The sequence below is a fragment of the Drosophila miranda genome (assembly GCF_003369915.1).
Source record: "Drosophila miranda strain MSH22 chromosome Y unlocalized genomic scaffold, D.miranda_PacBio2.1 Contig_Y2_pilon, whole genome shotgun sequence".
NCBI classification, from domain to species: domain Eukaryota; kingdom Metazoa; phylum Arthropoda; class Insecta; order Diptera; family Drosophilidae; genus Drosophila; species Drosophila miranda.
In genome coordinates this window covers 199,628-222,216 of record NW_022881614.1, presented here as the reverse complement: position 1 = coordinate 222,216, position 22,589 = coordinate 199,628, and the positions used below count along the sequence as shown (strand labels likewise).

Here is a 22,589-nt window from a genome sequence, read left to right as displayed (position 1 = left end):
GCTAACAATTAAAAATATATAAGTCAATACAAAATACATTAATAACTTAGCGTAAAAAGCTTTCGAAGCACAGCAATGCTCGAGTTGCGTAGAGCATCAGCCGGACTCTACCGGCTCAGCCTCATTGGGAGCCTCTGCTCCTGAGCCGTCACCACCTCCTCCGCCAGCGCACACCACGCAGGCCTTGGGCACCGTCTGCTCTATGTACATGGTGATTCGTTCGAGCACCTCCGGGACGACGCTTCGGAGCAGCTGCTCGTAGCGGGTGGAGCCCAGCTGCGACTGGAGCGCCTGCAGCTGCCACTTGAGGTATTCGGTGAGGGGTATCTTGTAGACGGGGTCCTTGAGCACCAGCTGCCGGTGGCGGTCGTCGTGGTACGTCTTGGCGGGTAGCCCTTCGAATGGAAGTCTTCCGTACATAGCTGCTGCTGCAACTCGTCCAGTTCGTGCTCGTCGTGGATGACCAGGGAGTCGTATTAACGAGGCGTGGTCCTGTCGGCGCCATCCTCAGCTACCGCGAATTGATTATCCATGACCTCGCCGAGCGTCTCGTCCACCAGCTGGAGGATGTGTGGCAGGCGGGCTAGCAGCAGGTCGTTGTTTCCGAAAATCGAGGCGAAGGCCAGGCAGAAGAGCTTTCTCTTCTCGGCGTGAGTGTCCGGCACCATGGGAAACATCTCGATCCACACGTCCAGGATGCGGGCCAGAGCGTCCGTGTGGGGCAGTTGCTGCACCACCGACATGAATACGGCTTGGTCGATGAGCAGCGTCCTAGCCACAATGGTTAGGTACCAGCCCATGGTCATGGGGTACTCCTGCTTGAGGCACACCTGCTGGAAGACGAAGGGCAGGGCGGGGCGCACCAATCGCAATCCCATCGACGCGTCCGTCTTGAGGCAGGTCTCGAAGATCCGCAGCATGGCGATGATGCCCTCAACGCGGATGTCCTCGAAGGAACGTCTACAATAGTCCACGAACGCCTCGCCGTACCTACTCAGGTAGGCCTGGGCGTCCAGCAGGATGTACGCGTGGATGAGCTGGAGCACAGTCCGAAGGTTCTCCGACGACATCTCGATGATGGGCAGTAGGTGGTCGCACAGTGCCAGCAGTTCGGGGGTCAGGACAGTCGAATTTCCAATCACAGCCAGCCACAGGTTGATTCCATCCTCGATGAGGTAGACGTGAGAGTGTTGCTGCATGATGGAATGAATCACATTAGTCTGACGTAAAGAATTGCAGTAAAGAGGTATATTATAAGCAGAGGTACATATATTATTAACAAACTCTCAAGCACTCATGTATGCTGATGATGCTCTGTGTCGAGCATACAGCAATTCATTTCACTTTCTCTTGCAATCTCAATAATTTTCAGTCATAGTGTGTGCAAATTTGTTACCCCCTTTTTTGTTTCCTTACGTCTTTTGAGGGGTTCTCTTAAGCGAATTACCCTGGTTGATGATCTTGGTGTTCCTGAACACATTTATACCATGTTAGATAAGGCCATTATCGTACTGGGGTTTATATCTTGCTGGTTCGTCGAAGTTTAGAACAAAGTACACTGATAATTCCCTCTACCACTACTATATACTAATTCCCTTCCCAAAGAGTTACTCACCTGGAGGTCAGTGCTCAGCCTGATGACGCTGTAGAGGAAGGGTTTCATGGGCTCGGGCACATCTCGGATGGTGCGAACCAGCTGCTCCAAGGTGCCGATGATGGCGCAGCGCAATATGTCGTACTTCTCGCTCTCACGCCACAGCAGGGGAAGGTAGGCGATGAATTGCAGGGCCTGCGGTTCGATGTACTCGCTCATCTTTTCCACCAGCAGTGTCATGGTGCCCAGGACAACGATCTTGGTGTCGCACTCGCCGGCCTCGTGCAGCAGCAAGAAAAGAGCCTCGAACAACGGCGAGAAGTACGGGTGGAAGGCCTCCGGCATGAACTCAAAATCGTCTAACAGCAGGTTCAGGGTCCGGGCGGCGGCCAGTCGTGTGGGCATGTCCTCCTGGGGACGCAGCAGGTGAAGGCACGCCTCGTAGGCTAGCGGACGCAGCTCCCGCGGTAGCTGTACGCCCACCCAGTGTCCCACCATCCAGATGATGCGGCGTCTGAGAATTCGAAAGTTGGGGGCTTCGATGCGCAGCTCCGCCAGCAGCTGGGAGGTCAACCAGGAGCCAAAGTCCAGCTGGTTAAAGAAATGAAACGCCGCCTGACCCACCGCATTGTAGATGGCGTCCTTTAGTAGGATGGCTTTGAGGTCGGAATCCGGCGAGAGCTGCAGCTGCTGTGCCCGGCGGACGAACTTCAGGACCTCGCCTATCATTACCGTCGAGTGCTGGGTGAAACATGTGAAATAGAGCGTTTCCACGCTAGGTCGTAGGGCGTATTTCCAGGCGTCGCCGCCGCCGTCGTCTTGGTCGTAATCCTCGAGGTCCTGCTGCCACTCCTCCAGCTCCTGCTGGGTGAGCAGGAAGTAGTGGGTCACGATCTTCTCGCAGATGTACGTCACCCGCTCCACGGTGAAGAACTTGGCGTTGCTCTGGGCAGCCGTGGCGAGCAGTTCGTCCTCCAGGCTAGACCCAGCTCCGGTTCCTGTCGCCAGCTCCGTGGCCGCGGGGGCACAGATGCTGTCGTTGCCGCTCAACATGATGCCCTTAAGCATGTTCAGAGCCTGAATGGCAAAGTTGGTAAAGTTGATGCGGTCGCCGGCGTCAAAGATGAGGGCGGTGCCCTCGTGGAACACATAGTGGAAACTAAACTCCAGGGCCACAGACACAAATCGGGCAAAGGATATGGAGTGCCGCTCCACCAGTTCGTTCAGCGCCTTCATCATCTTCAGGATAAAGCGCTCCAGCTCGCTTATCAGTTGCGAGGCTCTGGCCGGGCCTGGTCCCATGCGCAGCTCGTAGCGCAGCTCCAGGCACTGGCGCAGGCGCTGAAACAGCTGCTCAACGAAATTCATGTGGTCAGTGGACTTGTACGGCTTGGAGCATCCGTAGACAATCAATTTCCTGAGGGATCGCATCACAATATAGGCCCGCTGCAGTGCGCTGAGGGCCTGAGCCTCCTCGCCGCTCTTTACCTGCTGCAGGAAGCGGCCGGTCAGAGTGGCCCAGATGTCCCACGCCAAGTAGCTAAAGATCTGGCTGCCCAGCTCCTCGAAGGCCCGCTGCTCGGCCATGAGGCGTCGCGAGGCCAGGGCTTTAATGACGTAGTGTAGGACTAAGAGAATTCTCTGTTGCAGTGCAGCGTCCGTCTCGCTGCTGCACGCCTGCAGCTGCTTCATCAGCGTGGGCAGCAGATCGGGCCAGAAGCGTGGGTAGTCGGTGCGAGCAAGGCGCCCAAACAGCACGGCCACCTGCAGTGCCACCTGGGGCACTTCTTCCGCGTCGTAGTGCTGCAGCAGGACGTCTCGTATCTGCTGCTTCTGCTCGGCCGGCAGCTCCTGCCGCGAATTAGGCCTCCAGAAGCGCTCGATGCCGTTCTTAAGGTAAACGGCTGCCATCCAGCGGACTTTCAGCGCCACCTCCGCGTCAACCGCGCTGCCTTGCGCGCTTCCGGGCAGCTTCACGCTCAGCCTGGCTATCGTGGGAAAGAACCCCGGCTGCTGCTCCCATTCGCTAAGTTGGGCTTCGGCCTTTTGCACAATCTCGTGGCTGGGGGTTGTGGCCGCCTGCAGGGTCTGGGCTACCAGCTGCTCGACCGCAGTAGTCGTCGTTGCTGTTCCCGTTGCCATTGCAATCTTCTTCCGCCCCACTTCCAACGTTTATAAGATGAAATGCAATGCAAAATTATTGACAAAACTATACGGCGCGTGCTGCTTCTTCTTGAATATTGATATCGATAGCGTCACTAGCATTAGGGATGATAGATAGATCGATAACAAATAATCAGGTAAAGGTTTAAAAAATTCGACAAAACATATATGTAAATATTTCTATATTTCGCTCGTTTCGGTAAAATAGCATTGGTTAGTATTAATCGGCGTTCCAATTTTCGAATCTTAGTACTAACAGCACCAAAAACACAAACGGGATGATTTCTTATCGTTTTTCCATACCGAATTCATCCCTGATTGGGCTGTTCTGTGTCGTCACCATTAATTCAACCAAACAAGTAACGGGAAAATGAAACGTGCTGTGAATATCTGTTTTGTTCTCTCTGTAATTTTACTGAAATGTACACACGGTTACAAGGAGATGCCCGGATTGAGTGGCAAGATGTTCCCGAAGACTGCCACGTTCCAATTTCCAGAGTACGCCTACAAGGAGACGAGTAAGAATGTGCGTCCACGAGGCTATTGATTTTTCTCCGGGCTGAATCGTTCACGTCTTTGACAAACAGGAAATAACCTACCACGAACAGGAGGTGGCCTGCGAGCAGCATACCCAGTGTGTCAATCTCAACGTGGGCGTGCCCAAGATCAACTGCATAAGGCACTGCATATCTCCATCCTGCTACCAGGATATCTATGCCTTCAACGCGGTGAGTAAAATCAGTGAGAGGTCTCGCCTTCGGAAGTCCCATTCCCATTGTTCTTCTTCTTTAGCTGGAAGATGGTGAAATCGATGTGAGACTGAACTCCTTCAAGGGGTGTGTCATCCAGAGGATGTAGCAAAAGTCCCCGCTCCTGCACCATCTATATCTCACGGATTACCTGCAGGAGATGCAATGGAAGATCACCGAATATCTTCGCCAGTGGATCCCCCTCGCCTAACCCTCTAGCCTTTTCCTTAAGTATTCAGATGGGAACTGAGTCTTACGACATTTACGATAATTTATGCATTAGTTAGAATACTTTCTACATTCGATTGGACTGCCACATAAATACTATAACTGAATTAATAAACTGTCATGTCAGTATGAAGTTCTCCTGGCCGCTTGCAGCAGTCGGCCTCATCGTGGACATTGTCCAGGTGGTACCATCGCTGATTAGAGCCTTGTCGCTGCCCTCGGCCGACTGTCAGCTGAAGTGATCCGCCCTGCAGTCCTTTCGTCACAGCGCCAGAAGGCGGATATACAGTCGTTGTTTATGTCACTACTCCCGCTACTTAAAATTATCTGGCCGGATACACGCCGTAGTTCTCCTTGTCCTGGGGGCACGAGCAAACGTCGTGAGTACTGTGTGTCACACCCCGCTGGCTATGCAGTTGTGGAAACAATTTGTGCGACTTTCGCATCCAGTGTTCACACGGCCCGGATGTCGGTAAACTGCGACAGACGATGCAGCTCCACGGAACGACGCTCTCCGTTGATCCTCTCCAGTCCGGTCTTGTCGCCCAGCCAGTGCATAAATCCTCCTAGGCGGCAATGTTGTTCACCTGCGCGATATGCATGGAAGCAAGGGGTTTTTTTTTAGAGAGGGAACAGGAGATAACACGTGTCCAGAGGTGTCCAATATGGTTGCTTACTTGTTCTTTCCATTGATGTTTACAACTTCTTCGGACTGTTGATCCAGGTCCAGCGCCGTGACTTCTTCCAGCTCCATACGCTCATTGCCATCGACTCGCGCCCGAATGATGGCCTGATGGCTGCCAACATTTGTCGAGATGAGCAGACGCCTCGCTTTCATGGCATGCACGGCAATGTTGCGAGGCTTCTGCGAGTTCGCCCAGGGAGCTTAAAGAGGAAACGTGTTAGAACACAGCTAAATAGGAGAGAGAGCTTCACCTGGGCACGGATATTCTTGCTGGACACCGGCAGCGGCACATTCGGGCAGTCTGTCCTAGCTGGGGGAGATGCAGGGCACGTCGTTGTCGACATCTGCGTGATTGGCCGGAGCAGCGCCGGCTCCACCGAACGTTGGTGTTGCCGTTAGCCAGTGTGATTCCCAGTTTTCAGGCCAGTTTCAGCGATGGTCTGCTCTGTGGTCGTATTAATGGTTCGAAATTCTTTGCCCGATTTGCTCTTGTGCCACTTACTTGTTGATGAACACTTCATTTAGAGCACCTCCGGGGTGGTTTGCGGGCGAGTAGTGGGCCACAGCTGCTGCAAAGGGCGCCGCCGGTCTTTAAAACAGCCGTAAACGGGAAAATCTCCCCCACAAAAATACAATTTTTTTGTTATACCCGATACTCAAAATGAGTATTGGGGTATATTAGATTTGTGGTAAAAGTGGATGTGTGTAACGTCCAGAAGGAATCGTTTCCGACCCTCAAAGTGCTCAAAGACTATAAGAGCTAGAGCAACGATATTTTGGATCCAGACTTCTGTGATATGTCACTGCTACAAAAATATTTCAAAACTTCGCCCCGCCCACTTCCGCCCCCACAAAGGACGAAAATCTGTGGCATCTACATTTTTAAAGATAGTATAAAACTAAAAATTTGGAATCGTAGAAGATGACTATATCTTCTAGAGTGCAAAATCTGAACCAGATCGTATAATTATTATAGCCAGAATCAAGAAAACAATTTCATTCTTTCTCGCTCTGTCTCTCTCTAACACACAGGTTTCATGGTCGGTTTTGCCAATTGCAAAATATGAGTTCAAGGATCTCAGAACCTATAAGAGCCAGAGCAACCCAATTTGGTATCCACACTCCTGTGATATCGGACCTTGACCGTTTCGTGTCCAAATTTCGCCACACCCCCTTTCGCCCCCGCAAAGGACGAAAATCTGGGGCATCCACAAATCTCAGAGACAATTAAGGCTAGAGTAACCAAATTTGGTATCCGCACTTCTGTTAGATCTCACTATAAAACGTATATCTCAGAATTTCGCCCCACCCCCTTCCGCCCCCACAAAGGACGAAAATCTGTTGCATCCAAAATATTGCAGATTCGAGAAAACTAAAAACGCAGAATCATAGATAATGATTATATCTATCAGACTGCTGAATCTGGATCAGATCGGATCATTTTTATACCCAAAAGGAACAAATCAATTTGCACTGGCAACGCAGCGCCCGACGTCACGCTCAGACTGATTTTCTGTCTTTCTCGCACGCACTCTTTGTCGTGTTGTTTAATATTAGCTGCGTCTGCCGGAGGAGAGCCATACTGACTAAGTATCGGGTATAACTGTAGAGTTGCGGTGTCCGCAGCAACTCACAATGTTCCCCCTCGTTGTAATTATTTTTAAGACATAGTTCGCAGGCCTTTTTAAGGCCTACGAGTTCGGCACCTACTGAGGATAATCTGTTTTCTATTTTGTACTTGTGGATATTTCCACTAGTCCATTCTACTATTCCTATGCCACATGTACTTTCTGTAACTGAGGCATCTGTTGATAGAATGTTCCAGTCGTCCTTTCTGTACTTGTTCGGAATCTCATAAAATATAGTTTTTATTTCTTCATTCGAGTATTCTTCTTTACCATTAGTTAAAAATGTATCTAATACATGGATTTTGTTACATGTGTTAACACTATCGCAGTCTTGAGTGTTTACAAAGATGGAATTAAATTCTCTTAAAGTACGTGTGTAACTCGTATCCGCTTTTGAGCGTATTAGCTCGTCAAACATTGTTGGATTGAACCTTTTAATTTTAAGCAGTTCTTTGGCTGTAAGCCATTTCGCCCTGAAAACAGGTGGCATTACACCAGCGAGGACAAAAATTTCGTGTTTGCTTGTGTCAGGTGGCACCCCCATCTGTAACGTCCAGAAGGAATCGTTTGATCAGCATCAATAGCCGAGTCGATTGAGCCCTGTCTGTCTGTCCGTCTGTCCGTCCGTCCGTCCGTCCGTCCGTCCGTCCGTCCGTCCCCTTCAGCGCCTAGTGCTCAAAGACTATAAGATCTAGAGCAACGATGTTTTGGATCCAGACTTCTGTGATATGTCACTGCTACAAAAATATTTCAAAACTTCGCCCCGCCCACTTCCGCCCCCACAAAGGACGAAAATCTGTGGCATCCACATTTTTAAAGATACGATAAAACCAAAAACGCAGAATCGTAGAGGATGACTATATGTTCTAGAGTGTAAAATCTGAACCAGATCGTATAATTATTATAGCCAGAATCAAGAAAACAATTTCATTCTTTCTCGCTCTGTCTCTCTCTAACACACAGGTTTCATGGTCGGCTTTGCCAATTGCAAAATATGAGTTCAAGGATCTCAGAACATATAAGAGCCAGAGCAACCAAATTTGGTATCCACACTCCTGTGATATCGGACCTTTACCGTTTCGTGTCCAAATTTCGCCACACCCCCTTCCGCCCCCGCAAAGGACGAAAATCTGGGGCATCCACAAATCTCAGAGACTATTAAGGCTAGAGTAACCAAATTGGTATCCGCACTTCTGTTAGATCTCACTATAAAACGTATATCTCAGAATTTCGCCCCACCCTTTTCCGCCCCCACAAAGGACGAAAATCTGTTGCATCCACAATATTGCACATTCGAGAAAACTAAAAACGCAGAATCATAGATAATGACCATATCTATCAGATTGCTGAATCTGGATCAGATCAGATAATTTTTATAGGCAAAAGGAACAAATCAATTTGCACTGGCTACGCAGCCACCGACGTCACGCTAAGACTGATTTTTTGTCTCTCTCGCACGCACTCCTTGTCGTGTCGTTTAATATTAGCGGCGTCTGCCGGAGGAGAGCTATACTGACTTAGTATCGGGTATAACTGTAGAGTTGCGGTCTCCGCAGCAACTCACAACGTTCCCCTCGTTTTGGTATGCATAAGATCTGTAGGGTATAATCTTGTTTTCTTGTATATGCTTTTCCAGCCTGGCTTTCACCATGCCATTTACTGTCTTGGCTAGAACCGAAATGAGGGATATGGGTCGAAAATGTTTTAAGTCAGTCAGATCCATGTTTTTTTTTCGGTATTGGTACCATTCTGATAGATCTCCATTCGACTGGAAAATCGCACATAGCCACTCGACGGTTGTAAAAATGTACAAGTTCTGTCTTTATACTAGTGTTAAGAGCACTCAGCATCTCGTATGTGATGTGATCTATTCCTCCTGCCGTTTTTCTGTTTCTGCCTAACACAGCCTCTTCTCTTCTATTGTAGATTGATTGAAGGTGTAGATTGTAGATTGGTGTACTTTTGTAGAGTCCTTGATTGTAGAATCTCATTTAGATGGCAGACTGATTGTTGAACTGTTGGAGACTAAAACTTGTAATTATCCCATCCCATCCGCTCCGCCCTTAAAATCCATGGAACTTCAGTTGATTGACCTTGGCCAATCCGATCTTAGTCAGCCACTGGCAAATGTTCTCCCGTTGATCGCCTTGGAGCTGTATCACCTCCCCGTACTCCTGGTGCTCGAGGATAGTGCCGTTGCAGGCAAACTCCTTCTTGCAGCTCCGCACGATTTTCTTGAGGTCGTACTCCTGCGACAGACCCTGGACAGTGGTCAAAGTTTTGCGACCAGTGCGCTGCTGGATGCGGATGTGGATGAGTCCATCCTGGACATCGTCGTCGTTGCCCTTTGAGGCATCCGCAAGGGGATCGCGAGTGTTTAGGTTTTGGATCGACATTTCCGTTAATAGTCGTGCGTGAAAAATACACGATACAATAATCGAACCCTTTCCCAGAAATTAAAAGAAGTAATATTTTTTGGAAGGGGGTGGGGCGAAATTCTGAGATATACGTTTTATAGTGAGATCTAACAGAAGTACGGATACCAAATTTGGTTACTCTAGCCTTAATAGTCTCTGAGATTTGTGGATGCCCCAGATTTTCGTCCTTTGCGGGGGCGGAAGGGGGTGTGGCGAAATTTGGACACGAAACGGTCAAGGTCCGATATCACAGGAGTGTGGATACCAAATTTGGTTGCTCTGGCTCTTATAGGTTCTGAGATCCTTGAACTCATATTTTGCAATTGGCAAAGCCGACCCTGAAACCTGTGTGTTAGAGAGAGACAGAGCGAGAAAGAATGAAATTGTTTTCTTGATTCTGGCTATAATAATTATACGATCTGGTTGAGATTTTACACTCTAAAACATATAGTCATCCTCTACGATTCTGCGTTTTTGGCTTTATAGTTTCTTTAAAAATGTGGATGCCACAGATTTTCGTCCTTTGTGGGGCGGAAGTGGGCGGGGCGAAGTTTCGAAATATTTTTGTAGCAGTGACATATCACAGAAGTCTGGATCCAAAACATCGTTGCTCTAGCTCTTATAGTCTTTGAGCACTAGGCGCTGAAGGGGACGGACGGACGGACGGACGGACGGACGGACGGACGGACGGACAGACGGACAGACAGACAGGGCTCAATCGACTCGGCTATTGATGCTGATCAAGAATATATATACTTTATGGGGTCGGAAACGATTCCTTCTGGACGTTACACACATCCACTTTTACCACAAATTTAATATACCCCAATACTCATTTTGAGTATCGGGTATAAAAATAAAACGAGGTGGAACGTTGTGAGTTGCTGCGGACACCGCAACTCTACAGTTATACCCGATACTAAGTCAGTATGGCTCTCCTGCGGCAGACGCCGCTAATATTGAACCACACGACAAAGAGTGCGTGCGAGAGAGACAGAAAATCAGTCTGAGCGTGACGTCGGGCGCTGCGTAGCCACTGAAAATTGATTTCTTGCTTTTGGCTACACAAATGATCCGATCTGATCCAGATTCAGCAATCTGATAGATATGGTCATTATCTATGATTCTGCGTTTTAGTTTTCTCGAATGTGCAATATTGTGGATGCAACAGATTTTCGTCTTTTGTGGGGGCGGAAGGGGGTGGGGCGAAATTCTTGGATAAACGTTTTATAGTGAGATCTAACAGACGTGCGGATACCAAATTTGGTTACTCTAGCCTTAATAATCTCTGCGATTTGTGGATGCCCCAGATTTTCGTCCTTTGCGGGGGCGGAAGGGGGTGTGGCGAAATTTGGACACGAAACGGTCAAGGTCCGATATCACAGGAGTGTGGATACCAAATTTGGTTGCTCTGGCTCTTATGGGTTCTGAGATCCTTGAACTCATATTTTGCAATTGACAAAACCGACCATGAAACCTGTGTGTTAGAGAGAGACAGAGCGAGAAAGAATGAAATTGTTTTCTTGATTCTGGCTATAATCATTATACGATCTGGTTCAGATTTTGCACTGTAGAAGATATGGTCATCCTCACCGATTCTGCGTTTTTGGTTTTCTCATATCTTTAAATATGTGGATGCCACAGATTTTCGTCCTTTGTGGGAGCGGAAGTGGGCGGGGCGAAGTTTTGAAATATTTTTTTAGCAGTGACATATCACAGGAGTCTGGATCCAAAACATCGTTGCCCTAGCTCTTATAGTCTTTGAGCACTAGGCGCTGAAGGGGACGGACGGACGGACGGACAGACAGACGGGCTCAATCGACTCGGCTATTGATGCTAATCAAGAATATATATACTTTATGGGGTCGGAAACGATTCCTTCTGGACGTTACACACATCCACTTTTACCACAAATCTAATATACTCCAATACTCATTTTGAGTATCGGGTATAAAAAAACACTCGTTTTGTTTTTAAATCATATCAAGGATGATCGGAATTTTGATTGTAGCACTGTAGCCACATTGATCAGATACTGGTGATGTAGTTTGGCGAGTTTGACAGGTCGGTATATAAAAACGAGGGGGAACGTTGTGAGTTGCTGCGGAGACCGCAACTCTACAGTTATACCCGATACTAAGTCAGTATGGCTCTCCTCCGGCAGACGCCGCTAATATTAAACGACACGACAAGGAGTGCGTGCGAGAGAGACAGAAAATCAGTCTTAGCGTGACGTCGGGGCTGCGTAGCCAGTGCAAATTGATTTGTTCCTTTTGCCTATAAAAATTATCTGATCTGATCCAGATTCAGCAATCTGATAGATATGGTCATTATCTATGATTCTGCGTTTTTAGTTTTCTCGAATGTGCAATATTGTGGATGCAACAGATTTTCGTCTTTTGTGGGGGCGGAAAAGGGTGGGGCCTTGTGAGTTGCTGCGGACACCGCAACTCTACAGTTATACCCGATACTTAGTCAGTATGGCTCTCCTCCGGCAGACGCCGCTAAAATTGAACGACACGACAAAGAGTGCGTGCGAGAGAGACAGAAAATCAGTCTGAGCGTGACGTCGGGCGCTGCGTAGCCAGTGCAAATTGATTTGTTCCTTTTGGCTATCAAAATGATCTGATCTGATCCAGATTCAGCAATCTGATAGATATGATCATTATCTATGATTCTGCGTTTTTAGTTTTCTCGTATCCTCAATATTGTGGATGCAACAGATTTTCGTCCTTTGTGGGGGCGGAAGGGGGTGGGGCGAAATTTTGAGATATACGTTTTAAAGTGAGATCTAACAGGAGTGCGGATACCAATAGCCTTAATAGTCTCTGAGATTTGTGAATATCCCCAGATTTTCATCCTTTGCGGGGGCGGAAGGGGGTGTGGCGAAATTTTGAAACAAACTCGTCTCGGTCCGATACATTAGGAGTGTGGATACCAAATTTGGTTGCTCTAGCTTTTATAGTCTCTGAGATCTAGGCGCTAATGTTTTACTCTAAGCAAAGCCGGCTATGCTACGTGTGTGTTAGAGAGAGACAGGGCGAGAAAAAATGAAATTGTTTTCTTGATGCTGGCTATAATAATAAAACGATCCAATTCAGATTCCGCAGTCTTAAAGATATGGTCATTCTCTACAATTCTACGTTTTTAGTTTTTTCGTATCGTCGAAATTGTGGATGCCACAGACTTTCGTCCTTTGTGGGGGCGGAAGTGGGCGGGGCGAAGTTTTGAAATATTTTTGTAGCAGTGACATATCACAGAAGTCTGGATCCAAAACATCGTTGCTCTAGCTCTTATAGTCTTTGAGCACTAGGCGCTGAAGGGGACGGACAGACGGACGGACGGACAGACGGACAGACGGACAGACAGACAGACAGACAGGGCCCAATCGACTCGGCTATTGATGCTGATCAAGAATATGTATACTTTATGGGGTCGGAAACGATTCCTTCTGGACTTTACACACATCCACTTTTACCACAAATCTAAAATACCCCAATACTCATTTTGAGTATCGGGTATAATTAAGTCGTAGCCAATACTCGGGGAAGGGAGAAACTAATGAATAAACTTAATTACAAGGGATCAAGAATTTTAGTCATAAGCAATTAATAAATGTTTATAATGTTTGAGTAGAAGCAATAGTGTTTGATCTCCTGCAGCAAGCCCCTGTAGGTCCCCCATGATATAAGGGGTCTTGTAGCAAATCATGTGTTATCGGGCACAACAAGACCAAGGTAGGGTGGGCGAACATCACTCCTCATGAACAGCTGAGGAATTCTTGTCGTTGTCCGTTCACCAGTGCAGTCATTGTCTTTCGTTTTAGGTGTTGTGCTTGATAACTGAACCGTCATGGATTCACTGGTGATGCATTTAGCTTAAGTGCACTCCTGTCCACGGCTCATTTTATTAAGTGCCTCAGTTTGCATTGTCTTATCTTTGTTTGGCAGTTTGGATCACTGCTTCTATAAGCGCTGTTGGACGCAGGTGCGCAGAACGTAGAATTACCACTGCCCACGGCTTAGGTGTTCTAACTTGCCAAAAAGTATTTTCCTCTTTAGCTGTACTTGGTGAATTAATTCGGACAATTAAGAGAGGCTCTGCAGGGAGCCAGGCTAGCTGGGAGATCAAACCATTAGGATTTATTCAGCGCCTAGTGCTCAAAGACTATAAGAGCTAGAGCAACGATGTTTTGGATCCAGACTTCTGTGATATGTCACTGCTACAAAAATATTTCAAAACTTCGCCCCGCCCACTTCCGCCCCACAAAGGACGAAAGTCTGTGGCATCCACAATTTCGACGATACGAAAAAACTAAAAACGTAGAATTGTAGAGAATGACCATATCTTTAAGACTGCGGAATCTGAATTGGATCGTTTTATTATTATAGCCAGCATCAAGAAAACAATTTCATTTTTTCTCGCCCTGTCTCTCTCTAACACACACGTAGCATAGCCGGCTTTGCTTAGAGTAAAACATTAGCGCCTAGATCTCAGAGACTATAAAAGCTAGAGCAACCAAATTTGGTATCCACACTCCTAATGTATCGGACCGAGACGAGTTTGTTTCAAAATTTCGCCACACCCCCTTCCGCCCCCGCAAAGGATGAAAATCTGGGGATATTCACAAATCTCAGAGACTATTAAGGCTATTGGTATCCGCACTCCTGTTAGATCTCACTTTAAAACGTATATCTCAAAATTTCGCCCCACCCCCTTCCGCCCCCGCAAAGGACGAAAATCTGTTGCATCCACAATATTGAGGATACGAGAAAACTAAAAACGCAGAATCATAGATAATGATCATATCTATCAGATTGCTGAATCTGGATCAGATCAGATCATTTTTATAGCCAAAAGCAACAAATCAATTTGCACTGGCTACGCAGCGCCCGACGTCACGCTCAGACTGATTTTCTGTCTCTCTCGCACGCACTCTTTGTCGTGTCGTTCAATATTAGCGGCGTCTGCCGGAGGAGAGCCATACTGACTAAGTATCGGGTATAACTGTAGAGTTGCGGTGTCCGCAGCAACTCACAACGTTCCCCCTCGTTTTGTTTTATTTTTTTTTTGTTTTAAACTGTTGAGTTGAGAATTTTTTTAATTAATATTCAAATTTTATTTCTATTTTAAATTTTCTTCATTACATATATATAAGAAAACATACATACATATCATTTCAGAGTTAAGCAGATAGTTTTTTTAGTAAACACCTATAAAAAGAGAGATGGGCTTGGATCGGTCTGATGATGAAGAGGCAAGCGCCTCAGCAATCTGTTGCAGGCTGTGCAAAGTCACAATGGCCCCCGAAGATGTTTATAGAACTCCTTGTCAGCATGAATTCCATAAAACATGCATGCGAACACACCTTAAGACCCAAACAACCTGTCCAGTTTGCAATGCGGTTTGTATTGCCCCAACGGTTGGTCAGCCTCCTCTGGTGCCTGGCAAGACTAGACAGCAGACAAAGTCAGTTCTCGCGGGAGGCAGTAAGCAATCCCAAGCGGGGTCGGAGGGTCAAGCGTCTACTTCAAATCAAGCGCTTAGCTCAAATCAAGTGTCTAGGGAGATCACGGCGGCTATTAGGGGTATGCAGAATGAATTACTTATCAACCTGACGGAGAAGATGTCTCAAATGATAAGTACCACTGTCGAAGCTCGGTTAGCTTCTAATGCGAAAAATTCCGCAGCCGTCAGTAGGGAGCCTGAATAGGAACGCTTCTTTGGACCAATTGCTAGAAATTCCCGAGGGGAACCAGGGCGCAGTTTACACCCCTCCACTCCGGGCTTCGCTCTCTAGATCAGCAGTATCTGACTTAGCTCAGAGACCTGACAAGGTGGGTCATATAATGAATAATTGGAAGCTTCGCTTTTCGGGAGCCTCAGACTCCTTAAGCGTGGATTCATTTATATACCGAGTAGAGGCCCTTACCCATCAAACGTTGGAAGGGAACTTTATGCTGTTGTGCAGCAATGCAAACACTCTGTTTGAAGGGAAAGCATCTGATTTTTATTGGAGGTATCACAAGACAGTTGGCTCAGTGCGGTGGATGGATCTGGATGGATCTACGTCCCGGACGGACGTAGACATCAGACAGATGATTCGCGATAGGAAACAAAGAGAAAAAGAGACTTTCGAGGTATTTTTTGACGCAATCCAAAAGCTCACTGACAGGTTAGAGCAGCCTCTTTCTCATAAAACTCTGGTCGAGATCGTTCGTCGAAATTTGCGGCCGGAAATACAGCATGAGATCCTGAATCAGAAAATAGACTCAATAGAAGCACTACGGGATATATGTCGGAGGCGAGAATGTTTTATGGAAGAGGTGCGTCGGACTTATGGCTATCAAAAACCTGCTCCATTTCGAAAGCAAATCTCGGAGCTAGTGGACGAAGCCTTGGGAGAGGATGCGGAAGAATTCTCGGAATCGGAGTTTGGGGAGGAGATAGCAGCTTTATCCTTGGTGTGTTGGAATTGTCGAAAAGAAGGACACCGTTACCACTACTGCGTTGCTAAACGGAAAATATTCTGCTTTGGCTGCGGAGCGCCGAACACGTATAAGCCATCTTGCAAAAAGTGTCAAAAAAACACCAAGGAGAACACGGCAGAGTCTCGTCGGCTGACCAGTGTTCCGCAGAGGGGGTCGGCGAAACAAAACTAGATGTAGCAAGTGGCAAAACGCAAGAAGAGCCTTCTCGGGATTTTTGGGAGGCGGAGCCACCGATAGTGGGATGGCATATAAATTTGATAGAGGGTAAGAAGTTAGCACCTCCAGTGGAAATTGTTAAGTCAAGGAGATTAACTAGAAATGCACGTAGAATTAAGGCCCATTTTAAATCTCTCAAATGTATTAATGAAATAAGGAAAAAGGAGGAGATAAGAGGCCGTATGCCGAGGTCAAGTTACTGGATAGAACCGTAGTAGGATTGCTAGATACTGGCGCCGGAATGAGTTGCGTGGGTGGTCAATTGGCAAAGGAGGTAGTATGCAGTAAGAAACCATTTAAAGTGGTGTCGTCCAATGCTTTTACGGCAGATGGAAAGAATCATCAAATAGTAGGCAAGATAACAACTAAGATAGAGTACCGCGGGGAGTCGAAAACGATAGAGCTATTCATAATTCCTAATTTAAGTCAAGATTTATATTTAGGTATTGATTTTTGGTCCCTTTTCAAATTATTACCGTCCGAATGGAAGATCTCCGAAACTTGCGAGAGTTCAGATGTTCATACACTTACTTCTGCTCAGGAGGCAGCGTTAAACCAGGTGATTTCCCTATTTCCATCTTTCGCTGTGTCGGGTCTGGGAAGGACAGATATGCTTTGTCATACCATCGATGTGGGGAATGCGAAGCCCGTAAAGCAGAGACATTTCTCAGTCTCACCGGCTGAGAAATTGCTGTACGGGGTAGTTGATAGGATGCTGAGATTAGGGGTGATTGAGGAGTCGCGAAGCGCTTGGTCTTCTCCGGTGGTTCTGGTCCAAAAGCCTGGGAAAGCTCGTCTTTGTCTAGACAGTCGAAAAGTAAACGCGGTGACAGAAAAAGATGCGTACCCGTTGCCCCAAATTGATGGCATCTTGAGTAGATTGCCCAAGGCAGAATATGTAACTAGCCTGGACTTGAAAGATGCATTTTGGCAAATACCGTTGGAGGTGGCGTCGAGAGACAAGACTGCATTCACCATACCAGGGAGGCCGTTGTACCAATACAAGGTCATGCCTTTTGGTTTATGCAACGCCTCACAAACCATGTCCAGACTCATGGATAAGGTAATACCCGCAGCTCTTCGAAATCAAGTGTTTGTCTACTTAGATGACCTGCTTGTCATTTCAGACACATTTCCCTCGCATCTTGAGGTACTGCGTTCGGTGGCAGAACACATCCGTCACGCAGGGCTGACCATAAATATAGAGAAGAGCAGATTCTGTAGGAAATCCGTAAAATATCTAGGTCACGTAATTGGCGAAGGCGGTATTAAAACAGACCCGGAAAAGATTTCCGCTATTACTAAGTTTCCGCTCCCAAGAACTCTCCGAGCCCTGAGGAGCTTCCTTGGAATGGCCGGGTGGTATAGGAAATTTATACATGATTTTGCTTCGCTATCCGCCCCTTTAACAGACTTGCTAAAACAAAAAAAAAAAATTCGTCATGTCCCAGGGTGGAATAGAGGCCTTTGAGAAATTGAAAGAAACGCTGTGCAAGGCTCCAGTTTTAAGAACTCCTGACTTTGGAAAGCCCTTCTATATACATTGCGATGCGAGCAATACGGGAGTAGGGGGTGTACTAGTCCAGAAGACGGAGGAAGGGGATGAAATGCCGATAGCTTTCGTGTCTAAAAAGCTGAATAAAGCCCAGCGCAATTATACAGTGACCGAGCTAGAGTGCCTGGCGGCCTTAGTGTGCATAAAAAGTTCAGAGCTTATGTCGAAGGTCATCAATTCACCGTGATAACGGATCATGCATCACTGAAGTGGTTGATGTCGCAAAATGATCTGCACTCGAGGGTAGCTCGCTGGGAACTAAAATTGCAAGGTTTCCGATTTAGCATCGAGCACCGAAAGGGAACCCAGAACATAGTCCCAGATGCATTGTCAAGGGTTCACCAGGATGAGATCGCAGCGATAGACAAGAGTAATGGGCTTCTGGTGGATCTAGAATCTCCTCACTTCAGAGCGGCAGGGTATCGTGAATTGGTGGAGCGTGTAGAGAGCAGCCAGGAACGATTGCCAGACGTAAAAGTGGTCGACAACTTAGTTTACCGAAGAGCTGAGCATGCGAATGGCGACTTACTTCATGACTCGTTTGCCTGGAAATTATTGGATTTGATAAGCGAGATCTTAAAACAGTCACATGATGATCCGTTAGCCTCGCATGGGGGTATTCATAAGACCTTGGAGCGCGTCCGTAGGTACTACTTTTGGCCAGGATTGGTTAACGACGTCAAAGCTTATGTGAACAATTGCAGTGAATGTAAGACCACAAAAGCGCCGAACTTTACTTTGCGGCCACCCATGGGAAAGCCGGCCGAATCACAAAGATTCTTTCAGCGACTTTACATTGATTTTCTTGGTCCATATCCTAGGTCTCGAAGTGGTCACGTCGCTATTTTTATCGTGTTAGACCATTATTCTAAATTTGTTTTCCTCAAAGCCGTTAAGAAGCTGACAGCTGATGTAGTTATCAAATACTTGCGGGAGGATCTCTTTCATACCTTCGGGGTGCCCGAAACCATAGTGTCCGACAATGGATCCCAATTCAGGGCTGAAAAATTCCAAAGCCTTTTAAAAAGCCACCGTATCTCACATACCTTGACAGCGGTACACGCGCCACAGGCAAATGCCTCCGAGAGAGTCAATCGCTCAGTGATTGCCGCCATCAGAGCGTATGTGCGTCCGGATCAAAAAGATTGGGACGAGAATTTAAGCAGCATTTGTTGCGCGCTGAGATCGTCCATCCACTCGGGAGTAGGCGCTACGCCATATTACATGGTGTTTGGTCAGCAGATGATCACTTCTGGTGGCACTTACTCTTTGCTGAGATCGCTGGAGATGTTGTAAGACAGGGCGGTAGCTTTCACAAAAGAGGATTCCTTGGAGTTGGTCAGGAAGATAGCACGTGAAGTAATGGATAAGCAAAATGCTCGTAATGAAAAGCAGTATAATCTAAGATCAAGAGAGGTAGTATACCAGGTTGGGCAGGAAGTTTATAGAAGGAATTTTAAGCAAATCAACTTCCAAGCTGGATACAACGCTAAGCTTGACCACGCTTTCGTGAAGGCTAGAGTTCGGAGAAAGCTCGGAAATTCGCTTTATGAGTTGGAAGATCTGCAGGGCCGAATCATTGGGAAATACCACGGGAAAGATATCCGCCAATAACAGCGACAAGCGGTTCATCCTTGTGAGCCTTCTGCACCCCAAGTCTGATCTTGGCAGGGGGGAGTTGTACGGTGAGGCTTGTAGCTGCTGTGAGGAGGCCTAGGGTTTTTGGGGGTCCGCCGAAAATTAGTCACCATCTGACGAGAGGCAAGAGAAATTCTCTTTAACAGTCGGCAAAGAGGGCCTGGGATCAGAGAGTGGGTCAGAGCCAGGTCAGACTTCCTCGTCGAAAGGAGAGCGGGTTCGAAGTCGAAGTTCGACGAGAAGAGAGGCTACAAATAGATGTCATTGGACGCCATTGTAGCATTCCAAGCCTGGTCGACAGCATTGGATGGTATTCATTTTCTAAAGTGGCAGCGGGGTTTGTAAATATTAAAAAAAAAAAACGAGGGGGAACGTTGTGAGTTGCTGCGGACACCGCAACTCTACGGTTATACCCGATACTAAGTCAGTATGGCTCTCCTCCGGCAGACGCCGCTAATATTAAACGACACGACAAAGAGTGCGTGCGAGAGAGACAGAAAATCAGTCTGAGCGTGACGTCGGGCGCTGCGTAGCCACTGCAAATTGATTTGCTCCTATTGGCTATAAAAATGATCTGATCTGATCCAGATTCAGCAATCTGATAGATATGGTCATTATCTAGGATTCTGCGTTTTTAGTTTTCTCGAATGTGCAATATTGTAGATGCAACAGATTTTCGTCCTTTGTGTGGGCGGAAGGGGGTGGGGCGAAATTTTGAGATACACGTTTTATAGTAAGATCTAACAGGAGTGCGGATACCAAATTTGGTTACTCTAGCCTTAATAGTCTCTGAGATTTTTGAATATCCCCAGATTTTCGTCCTTGGCGGAAGGGGGTGTGGCGAAATTTTGAAACAAACTCGTCTCGGTCCGTTATATTAGGAGTTTTGGATACCAAATTTGGTTGCTCTAGCTTTTGTAGTCTCTGAGATCTAGGCGCTAATGTTTTACTCTAAGCAAAGCCGGCTATGATACGTGTGTGTTAGAGAGAGACAGGGCGTGAAAAAATGAAATTGTTTTCTTGATGCTGGCTATAATAATAATACGATCCAATTCAGATTCCGCAGTCTTAAAGATATGGTCATTCTCTACAATTCCACGTTTTTGGTTTTCTCATATCTTTAAAATTGTGGATGCCACAGACTTTCGTCCTTTGTGGGGGCGGAAGTGGGCGGGGCGAAGTTTTGAAATATTTTTGTAGCAGTGACATATCACAGAAGTCTGGATCCAAGACATCGTTGCTCTAGCTCTTATAGTCTTTGAGCACTAGGCGCTGAAGGGGACGGACAGACGGACGGACGGACAGACAGACAGGGCTCAATCGACTCGGCTATTGATGCTGATCAAGAATATATATACTTTATGGGGAAACGATTCCTTCTGGACGTTACACACATCCACTTTTACCTTAAATCTAATATACCCCAATACTCATTTTGAGTATCGGGTATAAAAATAGCAAGAATAAGACAAAACGAGGTGGAACGTTGTGAGTTGCTGCGGACACCGCAACTCTACAGCTATACCCGATACTAAGTCAGTATGGCTCTCCTGCGGCAGACGCCGCTAATATTGAACCACACGACAAAGAGTGCGTGCGAGAGAGACAGAAAATCAGTCTGAGCGTGACGTCAGGCGCTGCGTAGCCACTGAAAATTGATTTCTTGCTTTTGGCTACAAAAATGATCCGATCTGATCCAGATTCAGCAATCTGATAGATATGGTCATTATCTATGATTCTGCGTTTTTAGTTTTCTCGAATGTGCAATATTGTGGATGCAACAGATTTTCGTCTTTTGTGGGGGCGGAAGGGGGTGGGGCGAAATTCTGAGATATACGTTTTATAGTGAGATCTAACAGAAGTGCGGATACCAAATTTGGTTACTCTAGCCTTAATAGTCTCTGAGATTTTTGAACATCCCCAGATTTTCGTCCTTGGTGGGGGCGGAAGGGGGTGTGGCGAAATTTTGAAACAAACTCGTCTCGGTCATCTAAAGACACTTTTGCTGTGAGCGCTTGACCAAAGTGTCTTTCTAAGTTGTTATTGTGAGACACGATCGTGTGTCGGGCTCACCCGAAAACCCGAAACACATAACACAAGCGAAGAGACAAAAAGTGTTCTGCTCAGTGAGAGACCGTGTCTTCGTGGTCTTTTTCGGTTTTGTCAGTGACGAGACAGCAAAGGGAAAAAGTGTTGACCGTCGTTTGCGAGCTATGATTCTAAGTGATAGTGGGGTTTTTGTGCAGGAACCAAAGGTCTCTGCACTAACCTGCTCGCATAACTGTGTTTTTTTAAAACTTCATTTGCTTTAACGTTTTTGTTTTGAAAATTTTCCTCATTTATGTCTAGTTTTGGATATTTTTTTTCATAATTATCTAACTGCGAAAAGTTTTGATGAGTAAGTGCTAAGCACTTCCTTACGCGCGATTTTTTGATTGTCATTATTTTGTTAATGTCCATCTCCTTTTCCCATACTGGGCACATCAGTCTGTCCCTAGCTGAGTGATTTTTCCCATTGCAAAGGATACACTTGAAACCAGTGCACGACCCATTGCACTCCTCGACTCCGCATTTATAGCACCTCCTAGCTGATTTGCATCTGGTCGAAGTGTGACCAAGTCTGCCACAATTATAACATTGCCTTACTCTGGGAACATATATGCTTACTTTCATCCCACATATCCCAAAAAGAGATACCTTTTCTGGGATGTCTGAACCCTCAAAACCAATTTTGACTGTTTCTAATGGTATGAGCTTGAATGTTTCGTTGTTGTCATCGGTTGTAATTTTCTGCCTTCTTGCTAATCTTTCAATTGACTTAATTTTTATGTTAGAAGTAATATTATCCATAATTTCATTCTCAGAAAAACCGAGGGGCACCCCTTTAATTACTCCATAGGATTCCACATAGTCTTTTGGTATAAATACCACTTAATTCATTTTTTTTAACTCCTCATTTAAAACTAAATCATTTGCTTCGCAAAAAACCTTAAAATAAATCTTGTATAGTGTAGGCGCAAGAGCTACAATTTCTTTAATTCCTTTGATTTTAAGGTGTCTTATTTTTTCAAAAAAGAATAAGCCATTTTTGGTGTTTTTGTTTTCGAAGATGGTACTGTTCTTAGTCGATACTAGTACAGCCGCATCACCGATGTGACACTCACTATACAGCACTGTTTCTCTTTCGATACCTACATTTGATGGGTTTATAATCGGATTAGTATT

General features: G+C 46.4%; 2 protein-coding genes, 1 long non-coding RNA gene and 1 pseudogene across 3 annotated transcripts; 1 reads left to right on the top strand and 3 right to left on the bottom strand.

Annotated features, from left to right (window-relative positions):
- Positions 1-2: 2 nt before the first annotated feature.
- On the bottom strand, positions 3-3,831 carry LOC117193163 (annotated as a pseudogene).
- Positions 3,832-4,057: 226 nt separating this feature from the next.
- On the top strand, positions 4,058-4,841 carry LOC117193165. Its single transcript, XM_033397894.1, has 3 exons — positions 4,058-4,283; positions 4,345-4,485; positions 4,550-4,841. Exons 1-3 carry the CDS (start codon positions 4,128-4,130, stop codon positions 4,613-4,615), a joined length of 363 nt encoding a protein of 120 aa, XP_033253785.1. The 5' UTR covers positions 4,058-4,127; the 3' UTR covers positions 4,616-4,841.
- LOC117193166 lies at positions 4,760-6,070 on the bottom strand. Its single transcript, XR_004474524.1, has 4 exons — positions 5,922-6,070; positions 5,671-5,864; positions 5,412-5,619; positions 4,760-5,321 (listed from the first exon to the last, which is right to left on the bottom strand). It is a non-coding gene; the product is annotated as an uncharacterized LOC117193166 (long non-coding RNA).
- Positions 6,071-8,815: 2,745 nt separating this feature from the next.
- On the bottom strand, positions 8,816-9,501 carry LOC117193375 (eukaryotic translation initiation factor eIF1-like). The gene has a single exon (XM_033398100.1). It carries the CDS (start codon positions 9,441-9,443, stop codon positions 9,111-9,113), a length of 333 nt encoding a protein of 110 aa, XP_033253991.1. The 5' UTR covers positions 9,444-9,501; the 3' UTR covers positions 8,816-9,110.
- Between the last annotated feature and the right edge of the window lie 13,088 nt (positions 9,502-22,589).

Coding starts and splice junctions, on each gene's coding strand:
- LOC117193165 (XM_033397894.1), top strand. CDS start 4,128: ATGAAACGTGCTGTGAATATCTGTTTTGTTCTCTCTGTAATTTTACTG. Junction 4,284..4,344: donor ACAAGGAGACGAGTAAGAAT/GTGCGTCCACGA, acceptor TTTGACAAACAG/GAAATAACCTACCACGAACA. Junction 4,486..4,549: donor ATATCTATGCCTTCAACGCG/GTGAGTAAAATC, acceptor CTTCTTCTTTAG/CTGGAAGATGGTGAAATCGA.
- LOC117193375 (XM_033398100.1), bottom strand. CDS start 9,443: ATGTCGATCCAAAACCTAAACACTCGCGATCCCCTTGCGGATGCCTCA.